The sequence below is a fragment of the Abramis brama genome (assembly GCF_963993115.1).
Source record: "Abramis brama genome assembly, chromosome: 12".
Lineage (NCBI taxonomy): Eukaryota > Metazoa > Chordata > Actinopteri > Cypriniformes > Leuciscidae > Abramis > Abramis brama.
The window spans coordinates 9,065,474-9,078,526 of NC_139974.1; the positions used below are offsets into that span (position 1 = coordinate 9,065,474).

At 35.4% G+C, this 13,053-nt stretch overlaps 1 protein-coding gene and 1 long non-coding RNA gene across 3 annotated transcripts; both read right to left on the minus strand.

Moving 5' to 3' along the window:
* Positions 1 to 764: 764 nt before the first annotated feature.
* LOC311093167 lies at positions 765 to 3,436 on the minus strand. Of its 2 annotated transcripts, none has more exons than XR_014608374.1 (5): positions 2,830 to 3,436; positions 2,130 to 2,444; positions 1,968 to 2,029; positions 1,790 to 1,886; positions 765 to 1,586 (listed from the first exon to the last, which is right to left on the minus strand). It is a non-coding gene; the product is annotated as an uncharacterized lncRNA (long non-coding RNA). The 2 variants fall into 2 exon arrangements; XR_014608375.1 differs by having other exon boundaries at positions 771 to 1,586; positions 1,790 to 1,890.
* Positions 3,437 to 4,705: 1,269 nt separating this feature from the next.
* Positions 4,706 to 11,099, minus strand: LOC311094116 (polymeric immunoglobulin receptor-like). The gene is made up of 6 exons (XM_084131858.1): positions 10,959 to 11,099; positions 8,053 to 8,370; positions 7,636 to 7,968; positions 5,645 to 5,736; positions 5,443 to 5,492; positions 4,706 to 5,231 (listed from the first exon to the last, which is right to left on the minus strand). Exons 1-4 carry the CDS (start codon positions 11,002 to 11,004, stop codon positions 5,720 to 5,722), a joined length of 714 nt encoding a protein of 237 aa, XP_083987984.1. The 5' UTR covers positions 11,005 to 11,099; the 3' UTR covers positions 4,706 to 5,231; positions 5,443 to 5,492; positions 5,645 to 5,719.
* Between the last annotated feature and the right edge of the window lie 1,954 nt (positions 11,100 to 13,053).

Genomic DNA, 13,053 nt, shown 5'->3' on the forward strand with positions numbered 1-13,053 from the left:
GCGCGCTAAGAGACAACGTTATCGGGAAACCCAGCCCAGGTGCCTAACTCAACCTGAGCTGCTGATATCAAGATCATATCAACTCTTGACCCATTAATACTTACACTTACTATATATATATATATATATATATATATATATATATATATATATATATATATAAAATGTACTGTGCTAGATTAACTGGGACTACATCACTTGCATATTGTGGCCCTACTGTTGGTTTGTTTGCTTCTATTCCTTTTCTCATTTGCATAAAAATGTCTGCTAAATAATTATATGTAAATGTATAAGCCACGTGCTTCGTTCAGTTTAAAACTATTGTGAAATGGTCCATTAAAGGATTACTTCAAAATTCAAATTCTGTCGTCATTTACTCACCATCAAGTTGTTTCAAACCTGTATAAATGTATTTCTTCTGTTAAACACAAAGGAAGATATTTCGAAGAATGTGGGTAACCAGGAAGTCAATGGGGTACACTGTTAGACTTTTCAAGGGTTTTTTACAGTAATTTACTGGCAACACTGTTGCCAGTAAGTTACTGTAATTAAGATTTACAGTACATTACTGTTTTCAGTTTTACAGTATGGTACTGTAATTGTGTAATACAGTGCATTACTGTAAAAACGAAGCTAATCAGTACACTACTGTAATTATTTTTTATTTGTACTAAATTAGATTTCATAATTTTGATTATATAATTGATTTTATTTTTATCCTACATAAATACTACTAACATACAAACCAATTAGACAAAGTTATTACAAAATACCATTTTTTTATTTAAAACATTTCATATATATCACAAAATATACAGTCTGCCAATGCTGGAAATGATGTGTGAAATTTTTACACATTAATGGGTGAGTTTAGGGACAACGTTTTTTGTGTTAATTTTAACTCATTCATTTGGTTAATGATTTTAACAAAGTAAATATGTCAGAAAGGTTAGCACAAAGATGTGTAAACGTGTTAAATTAACACATTATGTGATATCCTTCACTGCACACATTGTTAAAATCATACATAAAATCATAAACAAAACGTTAGCATTTGACAAAATTAATGTAGAGTCATTGGTTGTTTAGCTTATACAAGTATTATAATGAAATATCAACCATTACATTCATAAAACTGCAGAATATAAATACATTTTTAAGCAGTCAAAAAAGGAAATGTCCAACACAGGACAAAACACAGTTCTTTTCACAATACATGACACATAACCCCACCTTCAAAATAATTTCACTTATTTACAAAAATGTGTTGGATTCATGTACACCAAGTGTCTTAATGTTTTTGAAGTCTATTTGATTCTCAAGAAACATTTCTTATTATTATAAATGTCTGACTGACTACCCCTCAGTCTACTTCTACTTCTACGAGTAAAAATCATCATCAAAATAATCTTTAAAAAGTCAACACAATGTTTTTGTCCACCTTTGCGAATAAATGAACTTCTCCAAAGATTGGTTCCTGTTCAGAACTTGACTGACAACATCAGAATGTTCCCTGATCTGTAAGCTTGTCCACAAACACAAATGTACTCAGTCCTTCAGAGGAGAGCCCGTTTCAACACTATATACTGTAAGAGAGAGAGAGAGAGAGAGAGAGAGAGAGAGAGAAATAAATATTAGTGTCAAAATATTTTTAACCTCCTTTTTTTACATTTTTATTATGTTTACAATAACTTAAGAATATATATATGTAAACAGCTTTGGCAATAGCATATTCAAACATTTCAACTGAACTAAATTAAATTATTCCAGATTAAATTTTAATACTTACAAATCCAAAATTCTGTCCAAAAATGCTGAGATCCATAGAGAGAAAGACTGACATCGATGATTTAGCCCATTTCAGCTCATCTGCAGTGAAGGGGTCCCTGTCTGAGACAAATATACATTAAGACACATGCAATAAATCACTGAGTGATGACCGTTCCTTCCTACAGTAGTTAACCCACCTGTGCGCTGATGTTAGGACCTTCCTGGTCAGGTGGGACTGCAATGGTAGAGAGTCTTCTGCCTAATAAAATATCAAAATAATGTAAAATTATAAACTTAAATTGTTTAGAATGCTAGATTTGGTATGAATGAATTAGTGAGAGTTTTAGTGCAGTGCTTACCTGAATACATTTAATCTGGTGAGACTGAACATAGAAAATGGTCCATCTTCTGATTGGTTCATTTGCTGTGTAATAAATATAAAGTTAGACATGATGCAAAGGTCACTTATTTGATATAAAGTTAGCCAATTTTATAGAGATTTTATAAGATATTGTATGCTACCTAGTCTGCACCAGTGGCTCCAAAGCACTTATCACATATTGCTAATCATTTCAGCAAACTTGTCAAAATATATCACAAATGGCCTAACTTTAACTTATCTCCGGAATCTTGCTAGATGTCACTGGCGCGAATTGGCGCTTTGTTGCAGTTGCCTTTAAACACATACAAAAATGGAAGTAAATATTAAATTCCATTAAAAAAAACTATAATATGTTATAGTTTGCAAACTAATGCTAAAACTAGAAAGGTGGCAGCTAGCCAAATAAAACTTAACGTTAGCTAACATAACGTTACAATGTTATTTTCTCATCAGTAGGCCAACATTATCTACAACCAAAACAGAATTTCACATAGTTAATTTATTGTTAATGTAAACTAAGCGTTGCTCGTTGACGTTTAACTCGACAACAAAGTCTGTAAAATGAAACGTTAGCGCAGTTTATGTGGTAAAGTTCGTTACCGCCATGTTGACGAGTAACTTATAACAGGTTAAACTGGGCACATTCCTGTCAACACACACAGAATGTTTTTTTTTACCTTGCTTGCTGGTCTCTCTCTCGGTGAAGTGAATTCCGTCTCTTCCCCGGGCCAGACAGTCCCAGTGATATTACACTGGATGCTCCGGCGAGACACGACAAATCCCAGACAGTGTATAGTGATGCGCCGTTATATGTCTGACGTACGGACGGTAACGTTACTCCGAGTCCAAGCGCTCGCGCTATTTCTGGCAAGGGACAAACAGGTTTACATTTTGCATTAATGGTCCGGCCCGGTCGCTTCAATGTGTCCAATATAGACAGCCTCTGACTGTTATAGCGTTGTAGACACGCGGTGTAAGGCAAACATTATAGGAAATAAAAAGCACGATGGAATGGTGACAGCCAGAGAGGCCGTTACGTAAAATACAGTAGGCTAGTATACAGCAAATTTAAAAAATACAGTAAGTCTCTGTATGTGGTGTTAGACAAATACAGTAGTATACAGCAAATTTTAAAAATACAGTAAGTCTCTGTATGTGGTGTTAGACGTCACAGAAAATTCCCATGATGCAATGGGAATCACAGTTATTTACTGTAAAGAGAAATAGCAGTATAATACTGGGGGATTTAAAGTAAATAACTGTAGAAATTACAGAAAAGTCTAACAGTGTATATCAACTGTTTGGGTGGGTAAATGATGACACAATGTTAATTTTGAAGTGAACTAATATTTAAAGTTCATAACTTCCTTGTGAAACTGACGGGTAAGTGAACCTGCTCTTTTAGAAATGAAACACTATGGAAAATTAAAACCAGTTGGACTGGTTTATGTTCATTTGTTTATCCTGACTTGGAGAGTCAGTGTTTAGCTCCAACACACCTGACTGTGATATAAAAATTTGATTAGTTGATTCCTGTGAATTTAATTAGAGATGGAACTAAACTCTACAGGAAAGTGGCTCTTCAGAATCAGAACAATGAACGAGAGACCCTGCTCTGACGATGCCAATATAAAATGTTTTGCTTTACAGTAATTCAGCCGGAACAAGACACAGTAAAATGAATGAAACTTCTAGCTAGGTATCCATTTTGTAAGCCGTATTCCATGTTAAAGGTAACATGAAATTAAAATATACCCTACGTAAAGTTCCTAAGATTATTTCTAAAGTTTTGGGATTTTGCAAACAAAACACGGCTCACAACTGGTCTAAATATGTTCACCTTGGTCCATTTATGTATATTTATAAACTATAAAATTGCATCTTAGTAAAATGTGTCAACATTTAAACCGCTTTAAAGTTGTATTATTATTTTTTTCAATGTATTGTTAGATATTCAAGTAAGTTACATTTAAAAGTGTAATCTTGCATTTTCTCTCAAAAAACCTTGTCGTGTCGTCATTGGTGCGCAATGAATCTTGGGATAGGCTAGGCTGTGAAGGATCCATCCACTCTATCCTTTGCAGCCCGGGAAACGAAGGACGCATTTGTAAGCCGCGTTCGAAGGAGCCTTTGAATTGGGACAGCCTTCGTTGCGCCGCTGAACCAAAATACTTTGATTAGTTGATTTATGTGCATTTAATTAGAGTTGGAACTAAACTCTACAGGGAAGTGGCTCAAATGTACAGTAGGGAAGTATGCGATTTCGGCTGCAGCCATGGTGTGCGTTTCAATCAGCTCCCTAGTTCATTATTCAGGGCACTGATCAGGGAGTCGGTCATTTTAAGGGCTGTGTCAATCGCAAAATCCTTCCAGTGCACTGAAAGGTTCGCCCCCTAAAAAGTCCCACAATGCACTGTGGAAAAAAGGGCACATCGATGCTCTCTACGTTCCCTTAACAAAATTTCTGAAGCCCAAAACATAAATTATGTGAGCCAACTCAACTCAATAAACATAATGATGCATGATAAATGTTTTGAAAAACAAACAAACAAATAAACCATTATTACATTTTATTTTAGCACAAACATACATCGGTAGTGAACGTAATATAGCTAACATTTATAATTAATCTACAGCTGAAATGTTGCACATAGCTATATGTAACAATAATGTACTTTAAATAACATTAAAATATGGGTAACACTTTATTTTACAATGTCCTTGTTACATATGTTACATGTACTTACAATAGTATTAACAGTTAATTATGCATAATTACATGCAACTAACCTTCAACCAAACCCTAATCCTACCCTAACCCTATAGTAAGTACATGCACTTAATTAATATTACTCAGTACTTAAATATATAATTACACTGTAACAATGACACCGTAAAATAAAGTGTAACCAAAATATGTTCTACTGTTGTTCATAAACATGTTTTAAATCCATCTTTGTTTCAGTAGTCTCAACTTTACAACAGGTTATGTTATTAGGACAGTGTTTGAGTCTGTGCTGAACTGCACAACTGAAGTATTTGTCCATTCATTGGCCAGTAGATCATCTCTGTCGTTTGCCTATCAAATAAAACATAAGATATCAGCAAATAAACTCTCCACAGTCCCCAAAGTTTACTGCGGTGTTGGTTCTTTGTTACTGATGTATAAATGAACAATTCATTTTTTTTTCTTTTTTTTTCTTCATAATTTTACTCTTTATTTACTTTTTTAAATAAAACCTTTTTTCATTTTTTACTATTATATTTGATATTGTTAAAGATTTATTTACATGGAGGTCTGTTGTTTTTTCTGTTGCTTCCTCTCTTGTGGTGGCCTTTTCTGAAATGTTCAGGAAAAAAATAATACATATTAAAAAGTTTAGGCAACAGAAACATTTCTATTAAATATTGATTGACAAGTGAATGCTTATCGAACAATTAGGTGCATTATTTATTAAACAGCCTAATATAATAATAATAATAATGTCTTACTATTCCATGACCACAATTTCCAAGAAACTCCAGATAACACAAATAATATAAGCAGTGCTCCACACGGTAGTGCAATCACCCGAATAAGGTATCTGAAACAAAAAAAGGGAATTGTTAAACTTATACCGAAGATGAGATATGTAATCAGCTAGAATCAAATGTCTAATAAATAAATGTGAAATAGCATTCATGTTGTACAGAAGAATACTTTGAACATATCTGCTTTCATAAGTGGGTGTGGGTGCAAATATCATATCTTTAGATGATACAGTAACTATAGAGTTACTATCAACATATGGAGATGTTGATCTACTGGTTAGTGGAGTCGTAACTGTGCCACTCCTGTGAGATGGGTTCTCTTTTGTGTTCTCCGTTGTGGTTAGAAAGAACGAGAACTGTATTGTAGAATGTTGTTTTACTTTACCCAGAAACTCATTATGAAAGTCTATGAAAGGTTATTTGCACTGCCATTGTCTTTGAAGGAGAAGTGTGTCCTTCATTGAATATTAAAATTTCAGTTTCTCACCCCTACTTTCCTGTCTACACTTTTGGTGATTCCCAACAAAAGTCTTAAAGGGATAGTTCACCCAAAATGTATAATTTTGTCATCATTTACTCACCCTCAAGTTGTTTCAAACCTGTATGAATTTCTTTCATCTGTTGAACACAAAAGAAGATATTTTAAAGAATGGTGGTAACAAGAAAGTTGACGGTAGACATTGACTTCCATTGTAGGAAAAAAAAAATACTATGGAAGTCAATGGCTGGTCAATGGTTACCAGCATTCTTCAAAATATCTTCATTTGTGTTCAACAGAAGAATGAAACTCATACAGGTTTGGAAAAACATGAGGGTGAGTAAAATATGAAATTATTTTGGGGGAAACGATTCCTTTAACATTTTTCTTTCAAAACATAGTTTGTTTGGTTGCCACTATATACAGCAACAATGGCTCAACCGATGGCGCGAGTTATCTGTTTCTGCTGTATCTGCTATCTGTTTAGCTGACCAATGACTGATGAGGGAGTTTTCGGTAAACCTGTTTGAAAAGTTTTTTGCACTTGCCTTGAGGGGTAGTGTGTGGTGTGTCAATAGTGTAGGGTGGAATGAATTTGTGGCACTTCACAAATAACAAACAAGCAGGTTTCTGTTGGTGAACGTAGCAAATTAGCTTGACCTGGAGACCCACCGTCCTGCAGAGTTTAGCTCCAGCTCAAACACACCTGAATCAAGGTCTTCAGGATTGCTTGAAAAATAACAGTGGAAGGTGTGCTGCTTTAGCTCACCTGCCTGTGATTGTTCAACCTATCCTGAAGACTTTGATTCAGGAGTGTTTGATTATGGTTGGAGCTAAAGAATCCAATGCAAGATCAGCATGGCAAAAATGTTCACCCTCACGTGAAATTCCAGATCGCATGGATTCCTATTAAAATTGCATGATATTTTACCCTCAAAGTTTTTTTGCTGAAAAGTGTTAAATGTGACCACAACTTTTAAACAGTGGCCAAACCAGGCACAATGCGATAAGATTCAAGCTCTAAACAATTCGTCTTTCTGCGCTCTTATCTCCGAGCTGGAGTCCCGGATTGTGGTCCTTTCCTGATTCTTTCCTCACCTATCACTCCCTGTCTCTCCTTGACTGTCCTCTCCAAAAAGGCAAAAATATATAAATAATAAATATAATACAATATTAAATAATTAATATTTAATTAAAATATTTTAATTCACACACACATATATATTATACATATATATACATTGTGTGTGTGTGAATTAAAATATTTTAAGTTATTTTTTAAGATCTGAGGTAAATTATCCATTGCTGCTTTCATTATGGCTAAAAAATTATATATGAACTCAAATTAAACCATTTTATGTTGCAGAAAAAGAAACTCCTGTTGCTCATCGCATCTTTTATATATTCACATATTATCATCACATATATTATGTCGCATACATAATATATGTGAACAACTGTTATTGAAACTTACTTGTGTTGGCATCTGTAATGAGTTGCCTTGAATTTACATTGCTATGAACAGGAGCCTGCACATCCCCAGCCATGCACCAAAACCAGCCTGCGTCTGTCTTCTTCAGTCCTGTCAGTGTCACTGTATAAACACCATCATTTGTATCATTTATCTGTAGAGCTGCACCACGGGATGGCTCTAAATCTTGAGCCGTTTGACAAGAGCGCAAATCTCCACTTCTGCACCATTTTTTCTCCTCATCTCGAAGTTTGTCGCTGTAGAGACATTGGATGGTAACATTGCCGCCCTCTTCACCTGACACGCTATTGCTCGCCACTGACAGATCTGGAGTACCTGAAAACAATCAAATGGCAAAATCATTTACTCTTGGAACCATTTTGGGTCTCATAGATGCTAAAGCATCTCAATAACGTTTACCCTCAGTGACGGTTAGTTCTAGATTTGTTCTAGCATTGGAACCTGGCTTCTTCACGGCACACCAATAGCGATTTGAATCACTGCTGCGTAGGTTCGTCATCGTCATGGTTGTTACCAGTTCATCTGGGCTGTTGTAAAAGCTGATACCGGTTCGCTTCTCTTGGTTGGTAGATTGCATTGTCGAGCAGATCGCCCAGAGTTTTCCTTTGCACCAGAACTTAGGAAGGTCCTTGTGCAGGAGATGGTAGTGACAGGGAATGGTGACAGATCCCCCACTTTGAGCTGTTATCTTCTTTACTGTCCATAGAGAGTTGGTACCTGTGAGTCATAAAATGATAATATACCTTAGAAAGATTTGATTTGGAACACAAAGGCCAGTTCACACTGTGCCAACTATAAAGGCGCTGTGCTGGTTGTAGTGGATTAGCATTTAGGTCTGGTGTTCACACAGTACAAACTGCATCTTAACTTCTCTCTACTGCATTTTAAAAATCATTTTTGTCAGGTTGTCAAACTGCTGCAGATCACCAGCCGGGTCACCAAATCCAGCAAAAAGGCAGCATTAGAGTTTACCAAAATCCTTTACAACCCTCTACTTCACATAGAATGGCTTTAATGCTACCCAAATTTACTCTGGTGATGTCTAAACAACATCTTTATTTTATATTTTAGAAAGCATGTTTCTCTGATGTGAACAGTTGCAATCATCAAATCCATTATTTAAGCTACACAATGGCTTAAATGGTATATGCAAATTGAACCTCTAATACACAGATAAGACACCTGTATATATATATTGTCTGCTCTGCCTTTATGTGGGTTCCAACTGCCATTGATTCAAAGAGCTGATGATGAGGTAATAATAAAACTGTTAAGAGGAAACATTCTATGTTTTGATTGTTTCTGCCACAGAATAAAAAAATAAAAAAGGTAATTGCAACTATTTTATATCTTATAATTACATTGCTTTAACTCCTCAAAATAAGTTAAGCAATTTTCAACTTATTTTATGTTATACAAGATTCAACAGTCAGTTTAAATCAAATCAAATCAAATCAAGTATATTTGTATAGCGCTTTTCACAATACAGATTGTATCAAAGCAGCTTCACAGTATTAAAATAAAATAATACAACAAAGTTTGTTTCTAGTGGAATTTATTGATTGATAGAATAAAATTAAATATCCCCAAAATATCCCCAACTGAGCAAGCCAAAGGCAACAGTGGCAAGGAACCGAAAAAACTCCATCAAGCGGCCTAATGGTGTCCTAAAACTCCATCAGGTGACCTAATGGAGAAAAAAAAAACCTTGGGAGAACCCAGGCTCAGTCGGGGGCCAGTTCTCCTCTGGCATTTATGAACTAGAGGCCGGATTGTAGTTTGAAACTGTGAGATTAACAATATTAGAAGATTAACAAGATTAACATTAGTTTAATGTAATTTAAGTTCAAATGACTTAAACATCCAAGTTGATTGTACTGAAAAATGTAAGGCAGCAACTTTTTTTTTACAGTGTTCTGAATTGCAGGTCAACTAACAAATTACAAAGGTTTTTAAACGACAAAACACATTTTCTTACACGTATTTGCGAATGGTAATATTTGATTTCATGATATAGTTAACAGGTTTGGGAAAGTTTTGAATATAAAAGAGAAATGAAATTAAACCAATGCATCAGTAAAACAGCACTCACGATTAAGGGCATCATTAGTATACCAGAGGCTAACCAGCATTACAACCGGCCCCTAAACCCCAAATAAAAATGTCAGTAGGCCATTAGTCAATACGTTGGCGTTTCCATTTGTGCTCTTGTATGAATGAATTCAAATGACATAACTTTAGATGCTTGTCTTCCTTGTTTTTCTAGCTAAAAAAGTCCTTGATAACATCAATAAATTCTCAGTATCAGTAAGTTGTTTATTTTACCCAAGTTTTCAGAATGACTGCTCACTGGCTACGCTCCCTCTGTCAGTGTTTGCAATTGATAACAACATTAGTGAATCTTGAAATATCCTGTTCTCTTCCATGTATGCCGTTACAGAGAACTAGTTGTCCAGAACAGTTCCATTCACACAGCAGATCTTTGGCAAAAATGCGGTTGTGAGTCCAGAAAATGTACGGGTGTGTATTCGGTTATATAATGTGGTTGTCACTCCTGTAAACTCCAAAAGAATTATTTTAAAATAATTCTTTTTGTGCAGCCAGTAGGCCTGTCAGTGTAGCTCTTGGAAGCCTGTGCATTAATGCACCCCTCCTCGCAAATGCTTATTTATATCTAACAATTCTGAAAGAAAAAAAGTCAGAATTGTGAACTAAAAAGTCACAGTTAACAGTGAATACATTGAAGAAAAAGAGGATGTCTGGTGAGAGGGAACATCGGAAATCCTTCTGTTGCAATATCAGGCGAGCATGATTACGAAAAAAATCACTTTCACGTCAGTGAATTGATGTTGAAATTTAATAACAATCGGGGAATTACGCTTTCTCAATATTTAGATCACTAAGTTCACAGTAACTTGGCAAAATGTTTAGATTTGTAATAAATATCAATATGGTATTACTGTAGAAATGTAAGAATCTGCTGACTTACTCATTTTTTTAATTATGTTAGACTGTTTAACTGTAATGTTCATCCTGATATAATTTAGCTACAAACCCTGTATGCACTGATGAAGTACATAATTAATGGTGCTCATTTTAGTCATTGAATAATGTGCAACATTCATATATCAATTTATTATATTCAAAACATATGAAAAGATTTTTCAAAAACATTAAAAATATATTTTTTTATTACTGACAAAGTAGGAATGGTGTTTTGAAAGAATCATATTCCCTAGAATAATTTAAACAACCAACACAGGTTTAGTATACAAAATTGAATTATTTTTCCTAAAAGGACTTACCTTGGACTCCTAAAAGCAGCACTAGGGTACTCAGCAGAAAAGACATGATTTAATCAGGGATTTTACAAAAACGATAAACCTTCCTCACATGTATCTTTGACTTGTATCTTAACCATTTGAAACAAACTCCTTTTATAAACTGTTGTGGATTTCAACATTTCCTGCATGTCTCACATCCTTCTTTCCTCATTGCCGTATCCACCAATGAGGTGCAAGCAGGGCCGTAGCTGCGGTTGTTGCTGTGGGTGGATTTGGGGTGGGGGGGATTAGGTCATAAGAGTCATAATAGGTGCCCTTTAAAAGCTGCTAGATCTGCTTATTTTTCAACCCTATTAGAATAAACAAAACCCTAGGTATGTATTTGATACAGTGGCTAAACTAATGAAAAATAAAGCTTTGTAAGAATTGATAAATTAGGAAATTCCGGACAGTCTGTTTCGGGGGTGACCAGACCCTGAGAGGACAAAAGGACCTCTCTGGAAATTACCATTTGAACTGGCCCTCATGCACCATCAAGACGAAAGTCTTACCTCCAAATCAACTTCATCTACGTCTCTTTCCCCCTTCTCTCATGCTCAGATGATTCACCTGAATTCCCAAGAAAATGTATAGTTTAATGTGAATGATTATCACAGAGTATTTTCATGTTTGGTATCGTTTAAAATGTCACAGTGCGACTACAAATGTCTAATTTCAGAATAAGTAAAACACAAGGTAATAAGGTTTTAAGAGTTTATGGATAGCTGACTTACAAAGGAAGGTGGTCTCTGAAGACAAATGGTCACTCACCCACAAGAGGTGCTAACTCTGAATGCAAATATCCTTTGTTAGCACGTTTACATGTGAAAGAGGTCTGACTATTTAATGAAATGCAGCAGGGAGATCGGGGCCTTTTCTGTACTTCAGATTGGCCCGTGAGGCTGAGAGAGATAGATCTCTCAGCCTCACGCATTTCTTAAAGTTGGGTTTGCATCTTCTCTCTATTCCAGAGCATTTGATGTTTTGTATCGATTATCTTTGAATTGAATATGAAATTGGCATGATACATTTACCTGACATAATAAATTGTTACATTTGATTATTCTAACTGACTTTGATATTATTTTCATTGAAGAGTTAAACGGAATAGTCAAACATTCACTCATGATTAATGATCCACAGATATCATTAAAACCCTTTCATTTATGGAGTCAGATGAATTAACGAGTAAATACATATGATCAATGTATTACAAATTTAACCAACCAATACTTTGCATGAGTGAGGACAGAACACGTGATACCTTCCCCGTGTATTGGCGAACCGGCAGATTGGACCAATATAGCGGGCCTTAGAATACTGTCTAACACTGCTCTGTCAAGTCTTCGTCGTCGGTTAGGAACCTGAGTGTGCTCTTTGATACCAATCTTTCATCTGTAAATCCGCATTTTTCCATCTTAAAAATATATCTAAAAAATGTCATATGCTCTCATTGACAAATGCAGAACAATTAGTTCATGACATCAAGGCTAGATTATTGTAATGCTATTATGGGTGGTTGCCCTGCACGCTTAATAAACAAATTACAGCTGGTCCAGAACGCAGCAGCTCGAGTTCTTCCCAGAACCAGGAAGTATGACCATATTAGCCCTGTTCTGTCAACACTGCATTGGCTCCCTATTAAACATTGTACAAATTTTTAAATATTGCTGATTACTTACAAAGCACCAAATGGTTTAGCTCAGCAGTACTTGAGCGAGCTCTTAACGCATTATAGTTCTTCTTCATGTCTATTGCGATCTCAAAATTCCAGCCAGTTGATAATACCTAGAATATCAAAATCGACTGCTGGCGGTAGATCCTTTTCCTATTTAGCACCAAAACTTTGGAACAGTCTTCCTAACATTGTCCGGGAAGCAGACACAATCTGTCAGTTCAAAGCTAGACTAGAAACACATCTCTTTGACCTAGCATACACATAACACATTATAGACTTCTATAATTCAATATTAGGCTGCATAGTTTAGGTCAGCCGGAACCGGGAACACTTCCCATAAATCCTGATGTACTTCGTTACATCATAAGAAGAATGGCGTCTACGCTAATATTAGTCTCT